The 17,288-nt window shown below is 51.0% G+C and overlaps 1 protein-coding gene across 1 annotated transcript; it reads left to right on the plus strand.

The window, feature by feature from the left end:
* The first annotated feature begins 969 nt into the window (after positions 1-969).
* LOC136375028 (enolase-phosphatase E1-like) lies at positions 970-7,370 on the plus strand. Its single transcript, XM_066340382.1, has 2 exons — positions 970-977; positions 1,850-7,370. The coding sequence occupies exons 1-2, from the start codon at positions 970-972 to the stop codon at positions 7,368-7,370; spliced, it is 5,529 nt and encodes a 1,842-aa protein (XP_066196479.1).
* Positions 7,371-17,288: the final 9,918 nt, after the last annotated feature.

The raw sequence follows: 17,288 nt of genomic DNA on the forward strand, positions 1-17,288 counted from the left end.
AAAGCTTTCCCAGATTTTTTAACCTGCTTCTCCTGACAGGCTTTGAAAAGCAGAAAGGATCTCAAAAAGATTATTTACCTTCATTTGGCTCTTTCTCACGTCCATCAGCTCCACACATGAAACGAGAAGACTCAAGCAAAACTTCCAGGCTCTGGCATCTAGGTCTAGAACAGACCTTGCCTAGAAGCACAAGAAAAGCATCTGGAAATACAAGTTCCCTACTTCCACACAAATCTTCAATAAAGAAGAAATACCATGTACTCCTCAAAAAATCTCAACAAAACTCAGACATCCTTTCCTAGAGTGGAGACACCAGACATTGCTTCAGTGTGGACTGAGTCACTTCTCACAGGAAGGATAGAGCTGTGGAGTTCAGGGGCTCAGAGCTCCCCTAGGAGGCTCCATAAACACCTCATTAACAGGGGAAGGCACCAGCCTTGTCACTGAGCTGCAGTGCAGGGTCTCAGGGCTGTCTGTGCCTTGACCCTGGCTGCATCTGCCAGGGACAGAACTCCTCCGACCCCAATCTCCAGCTAACACCAGGCTCCACACCCTGCTCTGCATTACCCCGGGGATCTCTTCTGTTTGCTGCTCTGCATATATGTCCAAATCCCAGTTACCCACTGTGTTCTCGATGTCTCAGTTCAGATCAGAATTTGTAGAAAGCCAATATACACCAAACAAGAACAAGCCATTCCTCCCCATGCCCCCTGCAGTACCCACTGCAGACCCTATGTTTCCTTGGTTTTCGGCAGAATGGGAATATGTGTTACCACATTCATCCTAAGTTTTAATTACACTACACTGAAGTTCACCTTGCATTTCAATGACAACATATTTTCTGGGTTGTGTCTTTTAGCTTTGCAATGAAATAGGCCAGTGTCATGCAACTACAATGCTCACGATGCTCATACAACTACAGCTCACAATGCAAGTTCTTTAAAGGCAATGCTACATGTGCAGCTGACAATGGTCATGTAAATGCAGGCTGACCTGAACAGGCACACAGAAAAGGGCTTTGGCTCTGGGCCCCTCACTTTGCCTCAAGAGAGGTGGCTCTGGTTTTGGCTCTGGGCCACTCGCTTTGGTCCACTTTGACCAACCTAAAAAACCCTGGAGACCCCTGCTCAATTTCGTGATCACCCCACTGGAGAAGATCGTGTCTGTGGGCATCTCGGTCTCGAGGACTTGTCCCTCCACGTTGGAAGATATAATCCCCTTACCCTCTTTTCTATTTTTCTTAATATTCTCTACATTCTCTCCCCGCTATCGCATTTTGGCGGCACTAAATGAAGGTGCATATTTTGTTTTATATACTGAGTTGTCCCCCGCTGTGGCTTTTGCGCTCTGAGATCCAAAAATGAACAATCAGGTTCCCTGCACATGTTTGCGGACCCGGACAGGAGGCATTCTACTCAATCTCTCTCGGCTACTCTCTTTCTCTACCCCTTCTCTTTACTGTTTGTCCCTCTGTCTCTCATTTCTTCTTACATTAAACACAGTCTATTGACTTTGGCACACACTCTCATTTGCACCCCAAGTCAGGCAGAGGCATTTTGCACCATTTCAATAACCAGATGGTGACAAGGGGCCAGAGGCCCCCCACTCTGGGGGCTGCTGAGTGCCATTCCCGTGGGTCGGGCTGCTGCAGGGGTGCCGTGGCCCTCGGTGACACGGCAGCGTTCCGCCGGCGCCCTGGGCGCTGTGGAACGTTGTGGGGCCCGGGCCCTTTGTGACATGGCGGGGCCCTCAGGGCTATATAAGGGGCGCGGGGCCCTGCGTCACCCAGTCCCCGGAGAGCCACTTGCCCAGCAGGAAGCAGCTCCTGGGACCCCCTTCTGCGTTGCAGAGGAGCAGACTCGGAGGAGGAGCAGGTGAAGGCCGACTCCCAGGCGCCCAGCCCGTGCCCAGCCGCCCAGCACACCAGGCCTCGGCGGGCAGCGGCTGTGGGCAGGGGCGGCTCCGGCCTGCCCCTGCCGGGCCCTGAGGAGGGGCCCTTTGCCCACATGGAGGAACACTTGGACTGCGACATGGATCAAGAGCTCACCCAGAGGAGAGACCTTACCAGCCAAGAGCTCTGCCTCCGGGAAGAGATGACAGCCCAAGAGATTAACCAGCGACAAGAGGCCGTGATCCAAGAAGACTCCCCACGCGCGCCCCTGAGACACCAAGAGTGGCAGCGGTGGGAAGTCGGTGACAGAGCCCAGTGCGGAGATGGCAGACAGCAGCAGCTGGAGATGGAGCACTGGGAAGAAGGTGACACTGTCCAGGAGCTCACCCAGTGGGATGGAGAGGGTGACACGTGCCAGCAAGTGTCCCAGCGGGAAGAAGATCTGACATACCAAGAGCTGTCCCAGCGGGAAGGAGAGGGATATCAGGAACTCTCTCCTTTGGAAGAAGATGTGCAAAGCCATCTGCACATGTCCCGACGGGAAGGAGACGAGAGAGAGCCAGAGTCTACCCAGATGGGAGACATCAGCAGTGAAGAGGTAGGCCAAGGAAAAGATTACAGTCTCCAAAAGCTGGCCCCATGGGAAAGAGACAGCAGTGACCAACAGCTGTCCCAAAGGGAAGAGAGTGTCAGCGGCCAGGAGCCATCCCAGGAGGGCCAAAGAGTCAGGTACAAGATCTCTGATAACCCCATGAGCCCAGAGAAGGATGAGGAGGCCCAGGGTGGTGGGCAGCAGGGGCCTGGCTCTCCCAGCAGCGTGGGCACCCAGGGGGAAGGAGAGGCAGCCTGTGAGCTGCCCAGCTCCTCTCCTGCCCCAGGGAGTCCCACAGAGGATGAGCTGGCAGCTGCTGCTGCTGCAGCTGGAGCTGCTGAGGAGGTGGAGGAGCCCCCAGAGCCTCTGGCTGCTGAGGTGGGAATGGCACCAGGTTCTCCAGCTGGCAGTGAGGAGGTGCCATGGGCGGGGACACAGACACCAGTCCCTGCCCCACGCAGCCCCCCAGGCTGCTGCCAGGCTCTGCTGGGCTCAGCTGGGGCCACCAGCTCTGAGCAGCTGCTCCAGGCTGTGCTTGAGGTCCAGCAGCCAGAGGAACAGGGGGCCCTGGAGCAGAGCACGGCTCCAGAACTGGAAGCAGCAGCAGCAGTAGAAAGGGAAGAGAGTCCAACCTCTGCCCTGCACAGCCCCTGCTGCCCCCCCAGCCCCTCGCCCAGTCCACCGGGAGCCCAGGAGCCCAGAGAACAGCAGGAAGAGGCAGACAGGGCATCAGTTCTATCAGAGGAAGAGGGCGAGAAGGGGGCCTTGGCTGGGGACCTTGAGGATCTTCACAGCAAAGATAAGGAAGTAATTCAGCTACCTCAAGGAAAAATGAAAAAATACCATGTAGGGTCCGAAGAGGAAGCCAGCACTGAGCAGGCGAACTCCCCAGAGGGAGGCAACAGCTACAATGAAATAAAAGCCTGCATTGAGCAGGGGATCTCCCCAGAACAAACCAACAGCGACAGTGAAGGGGAACTCTGCATTGAGCAGGAAAACTCCCTAGAAGAATCAAAAACCCAGAATGTAGTGGCAGCCTGCATTGAGCAGGAGGTGTCACCAGAAGAAGCCAATAGTGTCAACGAAGTAGAAGCCTGTATTGAGCAAGGGAACACCCCAGAAGAAACCAACAGCTACAATGAAATGGAAGCCTGCACTGAGCAGGAGCAGTCACCAGAAGACACCAACAGCTTCAATGAAGTGGAAGCCTGCATTGAGCATGAGCTGTCACCAGAAGAAGCCAACAGCTACAATGAACTGGAAGCCTGCAATAAGCAGGAGAACTCCACAGAAGCAACCAACAGCTACGATGAAGGAGAAGCCTACGTTGAGCAGGAGCAGTCACCAGAAGAAACCACCAGCTACAACCAAGTGGAAGCCTGCATTGAGCAGAACTCCTCAGAAGAAACCAACAGCTACAATGAAGTAAAAAACTGCACTGAGCAAGAGAACCCCACAGAAGAAACCAACACCTACAACCAAGTTGAAGCCTGCATTGAGCAGGAGAAATCCGTAGAAGAAACCAAGAGCTACAATGATGTGGAAGCCTGCATTGATCAAGAAAACTCCCCAGAAGAAGACAACAGCTACAATGAAGGGGAAGCCTGCATTGAGCAGGAGCTGTTAAAAGAAGAAGCCAAAATCTACAAGGCAGGTGAAGCCTGCCCTGACCAGGAGAACTCCCCAGAAGAAACTAACAGCTACAATGAAGCAGAAGCCTGCATTGAGCAGGAGAAATCCCCAGAAGCCAAAAGCTACAATGAAAAGGAAGCCTGCATTGAGCAGGAGAACTCCCCAGAAGGAGCCAAGAGGTACAATGAAGTAGAAGCCTGCATTGAGAAGGAGAACTCCCCGGAAGAAAACAACAGCTACGAAGAAGGAGAAGCCTGCATTGAGCAGGAGCTGCCACCAGAAAAAGTCAACAGCTATAGTGAAGGAGAAGCCTGCATTAAGCAGAAGCTGTCACCAGAAGAAACCAACAGTTACAATGATGTGGAACCCTGCACTGAGCAGGAAAACTCCCCAGAAGAAGCCAACACTCAGAATGAAGATGAAGCCTGCATTGAGCAGGAATTGTCATCAGAAGAAAGCAACAGCTACAACGAAGTGGAAGCCTGCATTGAGCAGGAGCAGTCATCAGAAATAAACAACAGCTACAAAGAAAAAGAAGCCTGCATTGAGCAGGAGAACTCCCCAGAAGAAGCCAACACCCAGAATAAACAGGAAGCCTGCATTCTGCAGGAGCAGCCACAAGAAGAAGCCAATAGCTACAATCAAGGGGAGGCCTGCATTGAGCAGGAGCAGTCACCAGAAGAAACCAACAGCTACGAAGAAATAGAAGCCTGCATTGAGCAGGAAAACTCCCCAGAAGAAACCAGCAGCTACAATGAAGTGGAAGCCTGCATTGAGCAGCAGACGTCACCAGAAGAAACCAGCCTCTACAATGAAGCAGAAGCCTGCATTGAGAAGGAGAAATCCGCAGACGAAGCAAACAGCTACAATGAAGGGGAATCCTGCATTAAGGAGGAGCTGACACCAGAAGAAGACAACACCTACAATGAAGTTGATGCCTGCATTGAGCAGGAAAACTCCCCAGAAGGGGCCAACACCCAGAACGAACAGGAAGCCTGCATTGAGCAGGAGCAGTCACTAGAAAAAACCAACAGCTACAAAGAAAAAGAAGCCTGCATTGAGAAGGAGAACTCCCCAGATGAAACCAACAGCTACAATGAAGGAGAAGCCTGCATTGAGGAGGAGAACTCCAAAGAACAAACGAACAACTACAAAGAAGCAGAAGCCTGCATTGGGCAGGAGAAATCCCTAGAAGATGCCGAAAGCTATAATGAAGTGGAAGCCTGCATTGAGCAGGAGCTGTCACAAGAAGACACCAAAACCTACAATGAACAGGAAGCCCGCAATGAGCAGGAGAACTCCCCAGAAGAAACCAACAGCTACGAAGAAGGACAAGCCTGCGCTGAGCAGGAAAAGTCCACTGAAGAAGACAACACCCAGAAGGAAGACGAAGCCTGCATTGAGCAGGAAAACTCACCAGAAGAAAGCAACATCTACAATGAAGTGGAAGCCGGACTTGAGCAGGAGCTGTCACCAGAAGAAGCGAAAACCTACAATGAAGAGGAAGCCTGCATTGAGCAGGAGAACTCCACAGAAGAGCCCAACACCCAGAATGCGGAGGAAGCCTGCATTGCACAGGAGAAACCCCCTGAGAAAACCAACAGCAACAATGAAGTGGAAGCCTGCATTGAAAAGGAGAAATCCCCAGAAGAAAACAGCAACTACAATGAAGAGGAAGCCTGCATTGAACAGTACTCCCCAGAAGAAACCAGCAGCGACAATGAAGGACAAGCCTGCATTGAGCAGGAGCTGTCACCAGAAGAAGCCAACAGCTACAATAAAGAAGAAGCCTGCATTGAGCAGGAGAAATCCCCTGAGAAAACAAACAGCTACAATGAAGTGGAAGCCTGCATTGAGCAGGAGAACTTCCCAGAAAAAGCCAACACCTGCAATGAAGAAGGAGCCTGCATTGAGCAGGAGCTCTCTCCAGAAAAAGCAGACACATACACTGAAGAGGAAGAGTGCATTGAGGAGGAAAACTCCAAAGAAGAAACCAACATCTACAGTGAAGGGGAGGCCTGCTTTGAGCAGCAGATGTCACCAAAAGAAGCCAACAGCTACAACCAAGTGGAAGTCTGCATTGAAAACGAGAACTCCACAGAAGAAGAAAACAGCTACAATGAAGTAGAAGCCTGCATTGAGCAAGAGTCGTCACCAGAAGTAACCAGCAGCTACAATAATGGAGAATCCTGCATTGAGCAGGAGAACACCCCAGAAGAAACCATCACCTTCAATGAGGGAGAAGCCTGCATTGAGCACGTGCTGTCACCCGAAGAAACCAACACCTACATTGATGTGGAAGCCTGCATTGAGCTGAAAAATTCCCCAGAAAAAGCCAACAGCTATTATGAAGGAGAAGTCTGCATTGAGCTGCAGTATTCCCCAGAAGAAAGCAACATCTACAATGCAGTGGAAGCCAGCATTGAGAAGGACAGGTCCCCATCAGAAACCACCGCGTACCAAGACGAGTCCCAAGGGGAATCTTTCCTTGGAGAGGCCATCTCCCAAGAAGAATCTGAGATCTATAACATGCTCTCCGACTGGGATGAATTCGATGAAGAAGAGCGGTCCCATGGCGATGTTGGGAGCTATGAAGAAGCTTCAGACTGGGAACTATTCCCTGAGCAAAGCCCTTCCCAGGGACAAGCTGGTATCTCCCACAGTCTCTCTGACTGGGAAGATGATAGCGACCATCAGCTGTCCCACGGAGATGTCAGCAGTTACACAGAGGTGTCGGATTGGGAGCAGTCCATTGGGCGGGAGGTTTCCCAGCAGGAAGACTCTGTTGGAAGGAGACCCTCTGTGCAGTCGAACTGGGAAAGCGACGGTGAGCAAGACCTCCTGCAGTACAGCTGGGATCAGAGCATCTGGGACAAGGCCTTGGTGCGCGAAGACGACGAATGGGATGAAATCAGCGTCCTGGAGCTCTGTGAGGAGGAAGACAGAGAGCGAAGACTGGCAGGCTTGGCAGGAGGAGGATTCCTCGTGCCCATCCCTCGGCAGGCTTGGGTTGAGGACAGAGCACCTGAGCGGCGCTTCTGGGGGCTGCTCGGTGTCTCGCCTCCCCACGTGGAAGCCCTGGCCCTCAGAGGACACACGGCCTCTGGTGCCTTCCAGGAGGAGGTGGCAGAGGCCGGCAGCCTCAGGCAGCAGCGGGCCCCCCGCAAGAAGCGTCTGTCCTGGCTGCGGCGGGCGCTGCGGGCGCTGCGCAGCCTCTTCTGCTTCCCCTGCCGGAAGCCGCGGGCACAGGACTAGGGCTGGGCAGGGCCCCGCTGCACAGGGCAGGGCTGCACACACCAACCCTGCCCAAACAGTAACAGGTATCGTAAAAATAGTAGTGGGTAAAAAAAAAAAAAAAAAAAAAACAACAAAAAACAAAAAACAAAAAAAACAAAAAAAAAAAACCAAAAAAAACCCCCAAACAAGAACAAAAATCAGAAAAAAAACAAAAAACAAACCAACAAAGAAAAAATCAAAAAACCCATAATATAAAACAAAACAAACAAAATAAAATCATTAAAAATCACCCAAGAATGGAAATAAACCCGGAAACACCCAAATATAAAAAGAAAATTCCAGTAAAAAAAAAAAACAAAACAGAATACCCCCCCTTAAAAAATACTTTACACCAAAAATCCTACAGACCCTGCTAAACGGCACACTGAAATAAATAGAATTAGAAAATTAGAATAAAGATAAGAAGAAGACAACGAAGAAAATGAAGAAATGGTAGTAGTAGGGAAAGCCATCATACTAGGAAAAGAACCAAAAGAAGAAATAGAAGAAATAGAAGAACAAGTAGCAGCCGGAGTAAATAGTTTTAATAAAATAAAAATGTTAAAAAATAATGGTGATGGTGGTATCAATTATATCAAGTTAAAATACACCTTCACACATGTTCTAGTGTCACACTGTAGCTTGGGTTGGGAAGGATCTCACAATTTATCCAGTTCCATCTGTGCCACGGCACCTCACAGGGGCTCTGGGCACATCAGCCGTGTCACAGACTGCAGTGGGATGGGAAATGGCTTAACCACGGCCAGGAAGGAGATCTGCCCATCATGGCAAAACTGAACAAAGAGGCTGAGAACACCCAAACCCACCCCTCCTTCACCTGGCTGCGGCTTTGGGCTGCCACTTGGGCTGCCCAAGGGAACCTCAGATAGGATCAAGGGGACACTAGTGCTCAATTGCCTCTGCTCTGGGCACAAGGAAACAACACTAAGGCAGGAGAATACATCCACAAGAAAGGCAAACCCAGCAGCTGTCCTGAAAATCAGCTTGGGCCAGGCTCAGGCAGGGGAGGCCAGAGGCCACAGGCTCATCTGGTCACGTTGGCACACACTGCCCACAGCTGGGAAGGGAGGAGAAGAGTCCTGAGGCTGTGCTGGAACCACTACAGCAATCAGAAAGGAGTAAGGTGTAAAAGAAGAAAGGAAGAAAGAGCTGGATCTTATACAGCAAATTACAGAAGAATTTGTTACGTTGTTGAGCGCTTCATACCCATTTGAATAGAGTATTTGGTTCCCAAGAGAAAATTATAGATTTGAAATGGAAATACAAGGCATATGACAGAGGGAAAAAGGGCTCATGGGAGAAGAAAGCTTTCCCAGATTTTTTAACCTGCCTCTCCTGACAGACTTTGAAAAGCAGAAAGGATCTCAAAAAGATTATTTACCTTCCTTTGGCTCTTTCTCATGTCCATCAGCTCCACACATGAAACGAGAAGACTCAAGCAAAACTTCCAGACTCTGGCATCTAGGTCTAGAACAGACCTTGCCTAGAAGCACAAGAAAAGCATCTGGAAATACAAGTTCCATACTTCCACACAAACCTTCAATAAAGAAAAAATACCATGTACTCCTCAAAAAGTTTCAACAAAATTCGGACATCCTTTCCTAGAGTGGAGGCACCAGACATTGCTTCAGTGTGGGCTGAGTCACTTCTCACAGGAAGGATAGAGCTGTGGAGTTCAGGGGCTCAGAGCTCCCCTAGGAAGCTCCATGAACACCTCATTAACAGGGGAAGGCACCAGCCTTGTCACTGAGCTGCAGTGCAGGGTCTCAGGGCTGTCTGTGCCTTGACCCTGGCTGCATCTGCCAGGAACAGAACTCCTCCGACCCCAATCTCCAGCCAACACCAGGCTCCACACCCTGCTCTGCATTACCCCGGGGATCTCTTCTGTTTGCTGCTCTGCAGATATGTCCAAATCCCAGTTGCCCACCGTGTCCTCAATGTCTCAGTTCAGATCAGAATTTGTAGAAAGCCAATATACACCAAACAAGAACAAGCCATCCCTCCCCAAGCCCCCTGCAGTACCCACTGCAGACAGTATGTTTCCTTGGTTTTTCAGCAGACTGGGAATATGTGTTACCACATTCATCCTAAGTTTTAATTACACTACACTGAAGTTCACCTTGCATTTCAATGACAACATATTTTCTGGGTTGTGTCCTCCAACTTTGCACTGAAATAAGCCAGTGTCATGCAACTACAGCTGACAATGCATGTTCTTTAAAGGCAATGCCACATGTGCAGCTGACAATGGTCATGTAAATGCAGGCTGACCTGAACAGGCACACAGAAAAGGGCTTTGGCTCTGGGCCCCTCGCTTTGCCTCAAGAGAGGTGGCTCTGGTTTTGGCTCTGGGCCACTCGCTTTGTGTGGCCCAGAGCTTTGGTCCACTTTGACCAACCTAAAAAACCCTGGAGACCCCTGCTCAATTTCGTGATCACTCCACTGGAGAAGATCGTGTCTGTGGGCATCTCGGCCTCGAGGACTTGTCCCTCCACGTTGGAAGATATAATCCCCTTACCCTCTTTTCTATTTTTCTTAATATTCCCTACATTCTCGCCCCACTATCGCATTTTGGTGGCACTAAATAAAGGTGCATTTTTTGTTTTATACACTGAGTTGTCCCCCGCTGTGGCTTTTGCACTCTGAGATCCAAAAATGAACCATCAGGTTCCCTGCACATGTTTGCGGACCCTGACAGGAGGCATTCTACTCAATCTCTCTCGGCTACTTTCTTTCTCTACCCCTTCTCTTTACTGTTTGTCCCTCAGTCTCTCATTTCTTGTTACATTAAACACAGTCTATTGACTTTGGCACACACTCTCATTTGCACCCCAAGTCAGGCAGAGGCATTTTGCACCATTTCAATAACCAGATGGTGACAAGGGGCCAGAGGCCCCCCACTCTGGGGGCTGCTGAGTGCCATTCCCGTGGGTCGGGCTGCTGCAGGGGTGCCGTGGCCCTCGGTGACACGGCAGCGTTCCGCCGGCGCCCTGGGCGCTGTGGAACGTTGTGGGGCCCGGGCCCTTTGTGACATGGCGGGGCCCTCAGGGCTATATAAGGGGCGCGGGGCCCTGCGTCGCCCAGTCCCCGGAGAGCCACTTGCCCAGCAGGAAGCAGCTCCTGGGACCCCCTTCTGCGTTGCAGAGGAGCAGACTCGGAGGAGGAGCAGGTGAAGGCCGACTCCCAGGCGCCCAGCCCGTGCCCAGCCGCCCAGCACACCAGGCCTCGGCGGGCAGCGGCTGTGGGCAGGGGCGGCTCCGGCCTGCCCCTGCCGGGCCCTGAGGAGGGGCCCTTTGCCCACATGGAGGAACACTTGGACTGCGACATGGATCAAGAGCTCACCCAGAGGAGAGACCTTACCAGCCAAGAGCTCTGCCTCCTGGGAGAGATGAAAGCCGAAGAGATTTACCAGCGACAAGAGGCCGTGATCCAAGAAGACTCCCCACGCGCGCCCCTGAGACACCAAGAGTGGCAGCGGTGGGAAGTCGGTGAGAGAGCCCAGTGCGGAGATGGCAGACAGCAGGAGCTGGAGATGGAGCACTGGGAAGAAGGTGAGACTGTCCAGGAGCTCACCCAGTGGGATGGAGAGGGTGACACATACCAGCAAGTGTCCCAGCGGGAAGAAGATCTGACATACCAAGAGCTGTCCCAGCGGGAAAGAGAGGGATATCAGGAACTCTCTCCTTCAGAAGAAGATGTGCAAAGCCATCTGCACATGTCCCGACAGGAAGGAGACGAGAGAGAGCCAGAGGCTACCCAGATGGGAGACATCAGCAGTGAAGAGGTAGGCCAAGGAAAAGATTACAGTCTCCAAAAGCTGGCCCCATGGGAAAGAGACAGCAGTGACCAACAGCTGTCCCAAAGGGAAGAGAGTGTCAGCGGCCAGGAGCCGTCCCAGGAGGGCCAAAGAGTCAGGTACAAGATCTCTGATAACCCCATGAGCCCAGAGAAGGATGAGGAGGCCCAGGGTGGTGGGCAGCAGGGGCCTGGCTCTCCCAGCAGCGTGGGCACCCAGGGGGAAGGAGAGGCAGCCTGTGAGCTGCCCAGCTCCTCTCCTGCCCCAGGGAGTCCCACAGAGGATGAGCTGGCAGCTGCTGCTGCTGCAGCTGGAGCTGCTGAGGAGGTGGAGGAGCCCCCAGAGCCTCTGGCTGCTGAGGTGGGAATGGCACCAGGTTCTCCAGCTGGCAGTGAGGAGGTGCCATGGGCAGGGACACAGACACCAGACCCTGCCCCACGCAGCCCCCCAGGCTGCTGCCAGGCTCTGCTGGGCTCAGCTGGGGCCGCCAGCTCTGAGCAGCTGCTCCAGGCTGTGCTTGAGGTCCAGCAGCCAGAGGAACAGGGGGCCCTGGAGCAGAGCTCAGCTCCAGAACTGGAAGCAGCAGCAGCAGTAGAAAGGGAAGACAGTCCAACCTCTGCCCTGCACAGCCCCTGCTGCCCCCCGAGCCCCTCGCCCAGCCCACCGGGTGCCCAGGAGCCCAGAGAACAGCAGGAAGAGGCAGACAGGGCATCAGTTCTGTCAGAGGAAGAGGGCGAGAAGGGGGCCTTGGCTGGGGATCTTGAGGATCCTCAGGGCAAAGATAATGAAGGGACTGAGCTACCTCAAGGAAAAATCAGCAAATACCATGAAGGGTCCCAAGAGGAAGCCTGCATTGAGCAGGAAAACTACCCAGAAGAAGACAACACCCAGAATGAAGAGGAAGCCTGCATTGAGCAGGAGCTGTCACCAGAAGAAAGCAACACTTACAATGAAGGGGAAGCCTGCATTGAGCAGGAGAACTCCCCAGAAGAAGCCAACACCCACAATGAACAGGAAGCCTGCATTGAGCAGGAGCAGCCACCAGATGAAGGCAATAGCTACAACAAAACGGAAGCCTGCATTGAGCAGGAACATTCACCAGAAGAAACCAACAGATACCATGAATCAGAAGCCTGCATTGAGCAGGAGAACTCCTCAGAAGAAACCAACAGCTACAATGAAGTGGAAGCCTGCATTGAGAAGAACTCCCCAGAAGACACCAACATCTACAATGAAGGGGAAGAACTCGCTCAGCAGGAAAACTCCCCAGAAATAACCAGCAGCGAAAATGAAGGGCATGCCTACATTGAGCAGGAGAAGTCCCGAGAAGTAACCAACAGCTACAATGAAGAAGAAGGTTTCATTGAGCAGGAGAACTCCCCAGAAGTAGACAACAGCTACAGCGAAGTGGAAGCCTGCATGGAGCAGGAGAACTCACCAGAAGAAACCACCAGCTACAATGAAGGGAAAAAATTCATTGAGCAGGAGAAATCCCCAGAAGGAGCTAACATCTACAATGAAGTGGAAGCCTGCATTGAGCCGGAACTGGCCTCAGAAGAAACCCACAGCTACAAAGATGGGGCCCCAGGGGAAGCCTGCATTGGGCAGGAGAACACCCCAGAAGAAGGCAACAGCTACAATGAAGTAGAAGCCTGCATTGAGCAGGAGCTGTCACAAGAAGAAGGAAAGCTCTACAATGCAGGCAAAGCCTGTCCTGAGCAAGAGACAACCCCAGAAGAAACTAACAGCTACAATGATGGAGAAGCCTGCATTGAGCAGGAGCTGTCACCGAGAGAAGCCAACACCTACAATGAACAAGAAGCCTGCATTGAGCAGGAGAATTCCCTAGAAGAAGGCAACAGCAACAGCGAAGTGGAAGCCTGCATTGAGCAGGAGAACTCCCCAGAAGAAACCAACAGCTACAATGAGGTGGAAGCCTGCATTGAGCAGGAGAACTCCTCAGAAGAAGCCAACACCCAGAATGAACCGGAAGCCTGCATTCAGCAGGAGCTGCCACCAGAAGAAGCCAATAGCTACAACGAAGTGGAAGCCTGCATTGAGCAGGAGAACTCCCCAGAAGATGGTAACAGCTACAATGAAGCAGAAGCCTGCATTGGGCAGGAGAAATCCCCAGAAGAAGCCAAAAGCAACAATAAAGTGGAAGCCTGCACTGGGCAGGAAAACATTCCAGGAGAAGCCAACAGCCAGAATGAAGAGGAAGCCTGCATTGAGCAGGTGAACACCCCAGAAGAAACCAACAGCTACAATGAAGTGGAAGCCTGCATTGAGGAGGAGAACTCCCCGGAAAAAGCCAACAGCTACAAAGAAGGAGAAGCCTGCATTGAGCAGGAGCTGTCACCAGAAGAAGCCAACACCTGCAATGAAGTGGAAGCCTGTGTTGAGCAGGAAAACTTCCCAGAAAACACCAACAGCTACAATGAAGGAGAAGCCTGCATTGGGAAGGAGAACTCCCCAGAAGAGATCAAGACCTACAAAAAAGAAGAAGCCTGCATTGAGCAGGAGCTCTCACTAGAAGAAACCTACAGCTACAATGAAGTTGAAGCCTGCATTGAGCAGGAAAACTCCCCAGAAGAAACCAAAACTTACAACCAAGTTGAAGCCTGCATTAAGCTGGAGAAATCCATAGAAGAAACCAACAGCCACAATGAAGTGGAAGCCTGCATTGAGCAGGAGCTCTCACCAGAAGAATCCAACACCTACAATGAAGAAGAAGCCTGCAATGAGCAGGAGAACTCCACAGAAGAAACCAACAGCTACAATGGAGAGGAAGCCTGCATTCAGCAGGAGAACACCCAGGGAGATGCCAACACCTACAATAAAGGAGAACCCTGCATTGAGCTGCAGTACTCCCCAGAAGAAACCAACTCCTACAATGCAGTGGAAGCCTGCATTGACAAGGACAGGTCCCCATCAGAAACCACCACCTACCAAGAAGGGTCCCAGGGAGAATCTTTCCTTGGAGAGGCCATCTCCCAAGAAGAATCTGAGATCTATAACATGCTCTCCGACTGGGATGAATTCGATGAAGATGAGCTGTCCCATGGTGATGTTGGGAGCTATGAAGAAGCTTCAGACTGGGAACTATTCCCAGAGCAAAGCCCTTCCCAGGGACAAGCTGGTATCTCCCACAGTCTCTCTGACTGGGAAGATGATAGTGACCATCAGCTGTCCCAAGGAGATGTCAGCACTTACCGAGAGGTGTCGGATTGGGAGCAGTCCATTGGGCAGGAGCTTTCCCAGCAGGAAGACTCTGTTGGAAGGAGACCCTCTGTGCAGTCGAACTGGGAAAGCGACGGTGAGCAAGACCTCCTGCAGTACAGCTGGGATCAGAGCATCTGGGACAAGGCCTTGGTGCGCGAAGACGACGAATGGGACGAAATCAGCGTCCTGGAGCTCTGTGAGGAGGAAGACAGAGAGCGAAGACTGGCAGGCTTGGCAGGAGGAGGATTCCTCGTGCCCATCCCTCGGCAGGCTTGGGTTGAGGACAGAGCACCTGAGCGGCGCTTCTGGGGGCTGCTCGGTGTCTCGCCTCCCCACGTGGAGGCCCTGGCCCTCAGAGGACACACGGCCTCTGGTGCCTTCCAGGAGGAGGTGGCAGAGGCCGGCAGCCTCAGGCAGCAGCGGGCCCCCCGCAAGAAGCGTCTGTCCTGGCTGCGGCGGGCGCTGCGGGCGCTGCGCAGCCTCTTCTGCTTCCCCTGCCGGAACCCGCGGGCACAGGACTAGGGCTGGGCAGGGCCCCGCTGCACAGGGCAGGGCTGCACACACCAACCCTGCCCAAACAGTAACAGGAATGGTAAAAATAGTAGTAGGGGAAAAAAAAATATCCCCCCTAAAAAACCTCAAGAACAAAAAACCCCATAAAAAAACCAAGAACAAATCCAAAACAAAACAAAACAAAAAAAAAAAAAAAAAAAAAAAAAACAAAAACCAAAAAAAAAAACACAACAAAAAAAAACCCACCCAAAAAAAAACTTACCAAAAAAACCCCAAAAGAAAAACAAAAATGAGGAAAAAAAAAATCCACCCGAAAATAAAAAAGAAATTTCCCGCAAAAAAACCCCAATAAACAAACAATAAAAAACCTCCCTAAAAAAACCCCTTTACACCAAAAATCCTACAGACCTGCCTAATAGAGCCCAAAAATAAATAGAATTAGAAAATTAGAATAAGGATAAAAAGAAGACAGTGAAGAAGATGAAGAAGCAGCCGAAGTAGGGAAAGCCATCAGAATAGGTAAAGAAGAAAAAGAAGAAATAGAAGAATAAGTAGTAGTAAATAGTTATAATAAAAGTAAAAATTTTAAAAAAATTATGATGATGCTGGTGTTAATTATATGAAGAAAAATTACACCTTCACACATGTTCTAGACTCACACTGTAGCTTGGCTTGGGAAGGATCTCACAATTTATCCAGTTCCATCTGTGCCACGGCACCTCACAGGGGCTCTGGGCACATCAGCCGTGTCACAGACTGCAGTGGGATGGGAAATGGCTTAACCACGGCCAGGAAGGAGATCTGCCCATCATGGCAAAACTGAACAAAGAGGCTGAGAACACCCAAACCCACCCCTCCTTCACCTGGCTGCGGCTTTGGGCTGCCACTTGGGCTGCCCAAGGGAACCTCAGATAGGATCAAGGGCACACTAGTGCTCAATTGCCTCTGCTCTGGGCACAAGGAAACAACACTAAGGCAGGAGAATACATCCACAAGAAAGGCAAACCCAGCAGCTGTCCAGAAAATCAGCTTGGGCCAGGCTCAGACAGGGGTGGCCAGAGCCCACAGGCTCATCTGCTCACGTTGGCACACACTGCCCACAGCTGGGAAGGGAGGAGAAGAGTCCTGGGGCTGTGCTGGAACCTCTACAGCAATCAGAAAGGAGTAAAAGAAGAAAGGAAGAAAGAGCTGGATCTTATCTAGCCAATGACAAAAGGGTTTGTTACATTATTGAGCACTTCATACCCATTTGAAAAGAGTATTTGTCTCCCAAGAGAAAATTATAGATTTGAAATGGAAATACTAGGCATATGACAGAGGGACAAAGGGCTCATGAGAGTAGAAAGCTTTCCCAGTGTTGTGGTTTTGAAAACAAACCAAGTAAGAGGCTCTAAGTCAGAAATAAAATTTAATGAGAAGAAAAGGAAAATAAAATAGAATAAAATAAAATAAATACAAAAAGAAAAACCACAGACAGAGTCAGAATACAACCTGATCGGGGTGATGGAAACAGTCCAGATGAGGTGGCCTTCCTCAAACAGAAATCTTGTAGAAAGTTCTGGTAGCTCCGGTCCTCTGGGAATCCAGTGGGTGACAGCTGCTTCTAGTTTCCCAAATCTTATCTTATATCCAGGTGAGAATGCTTGGCTCTTCCCCATGGGCGGAGCATCTCACAATGGGATGATGAGTCATGGAAGAGAGCCTTAATGGCCCATTAAAGAGTCATGCAAAAGGCATTGATGGGCCTTTAACTGAAGATGGTGATAGAATACATCCTAAACTACAACCCAGGACACCCAGGTATTTTAACCTGCCTCTCCTGACACACTTTAAAACTAGAAAGGATCTTAAAAAGATTATTTACCTTCATTTGGCTCTTTCTCATGTCCATCAGCTCCACACATGAAACGACAAGACTCAAGCAAAACTTCCAGGCTCTGGCATCTAGGTCTAGAACAGTCCTTGCCTAGAAGAACAAGCAAAGCATTAGAAATACAAGTTCCATACTTTCACACAAATTTTCCTGTAAGTAAAAAACATGCACTCCTCAAAAAATCTCAACACAACTCAGACATCCTTTCCTAGAGTGGAGACACCAGACATTGCTTCAGTGTGGGCTGAGTCACTTCTCACAGGAAGGATACGAGCTGTGGAGTTCAGGGCTCAGAGCTCCCCTAGGAGGCTCCATAAACACCTCATTAACAGGGGAAGGCACCAGCCTTGTCACTGAGCTGCAGTGCAGGGTCTCAGGGCTGTCTGTGCCTTGACCCTGGCTGCATCTGCCAGGGACAGAACTCCTCCGACCCCAATCTCCAGCCAACACCAGGCTCCACACCCTGCTCTGC

Source organism: Sylvia atricapilla, unplaced genomic scaffold, assembly GCF_009819655.1.
Source record: "Sylvia atricapilla isolate bSylAtr1 unplaced genomic scaffold, bSylAtr1.pri scaffold_75_arrow_ctg1, whole genome shotgun sequence".
NCBI lineage: Eukaryota > Metazoa > Chordata > Aves > Passeriformes > Sylviidae > Sylvia > Sylvia atricapilla.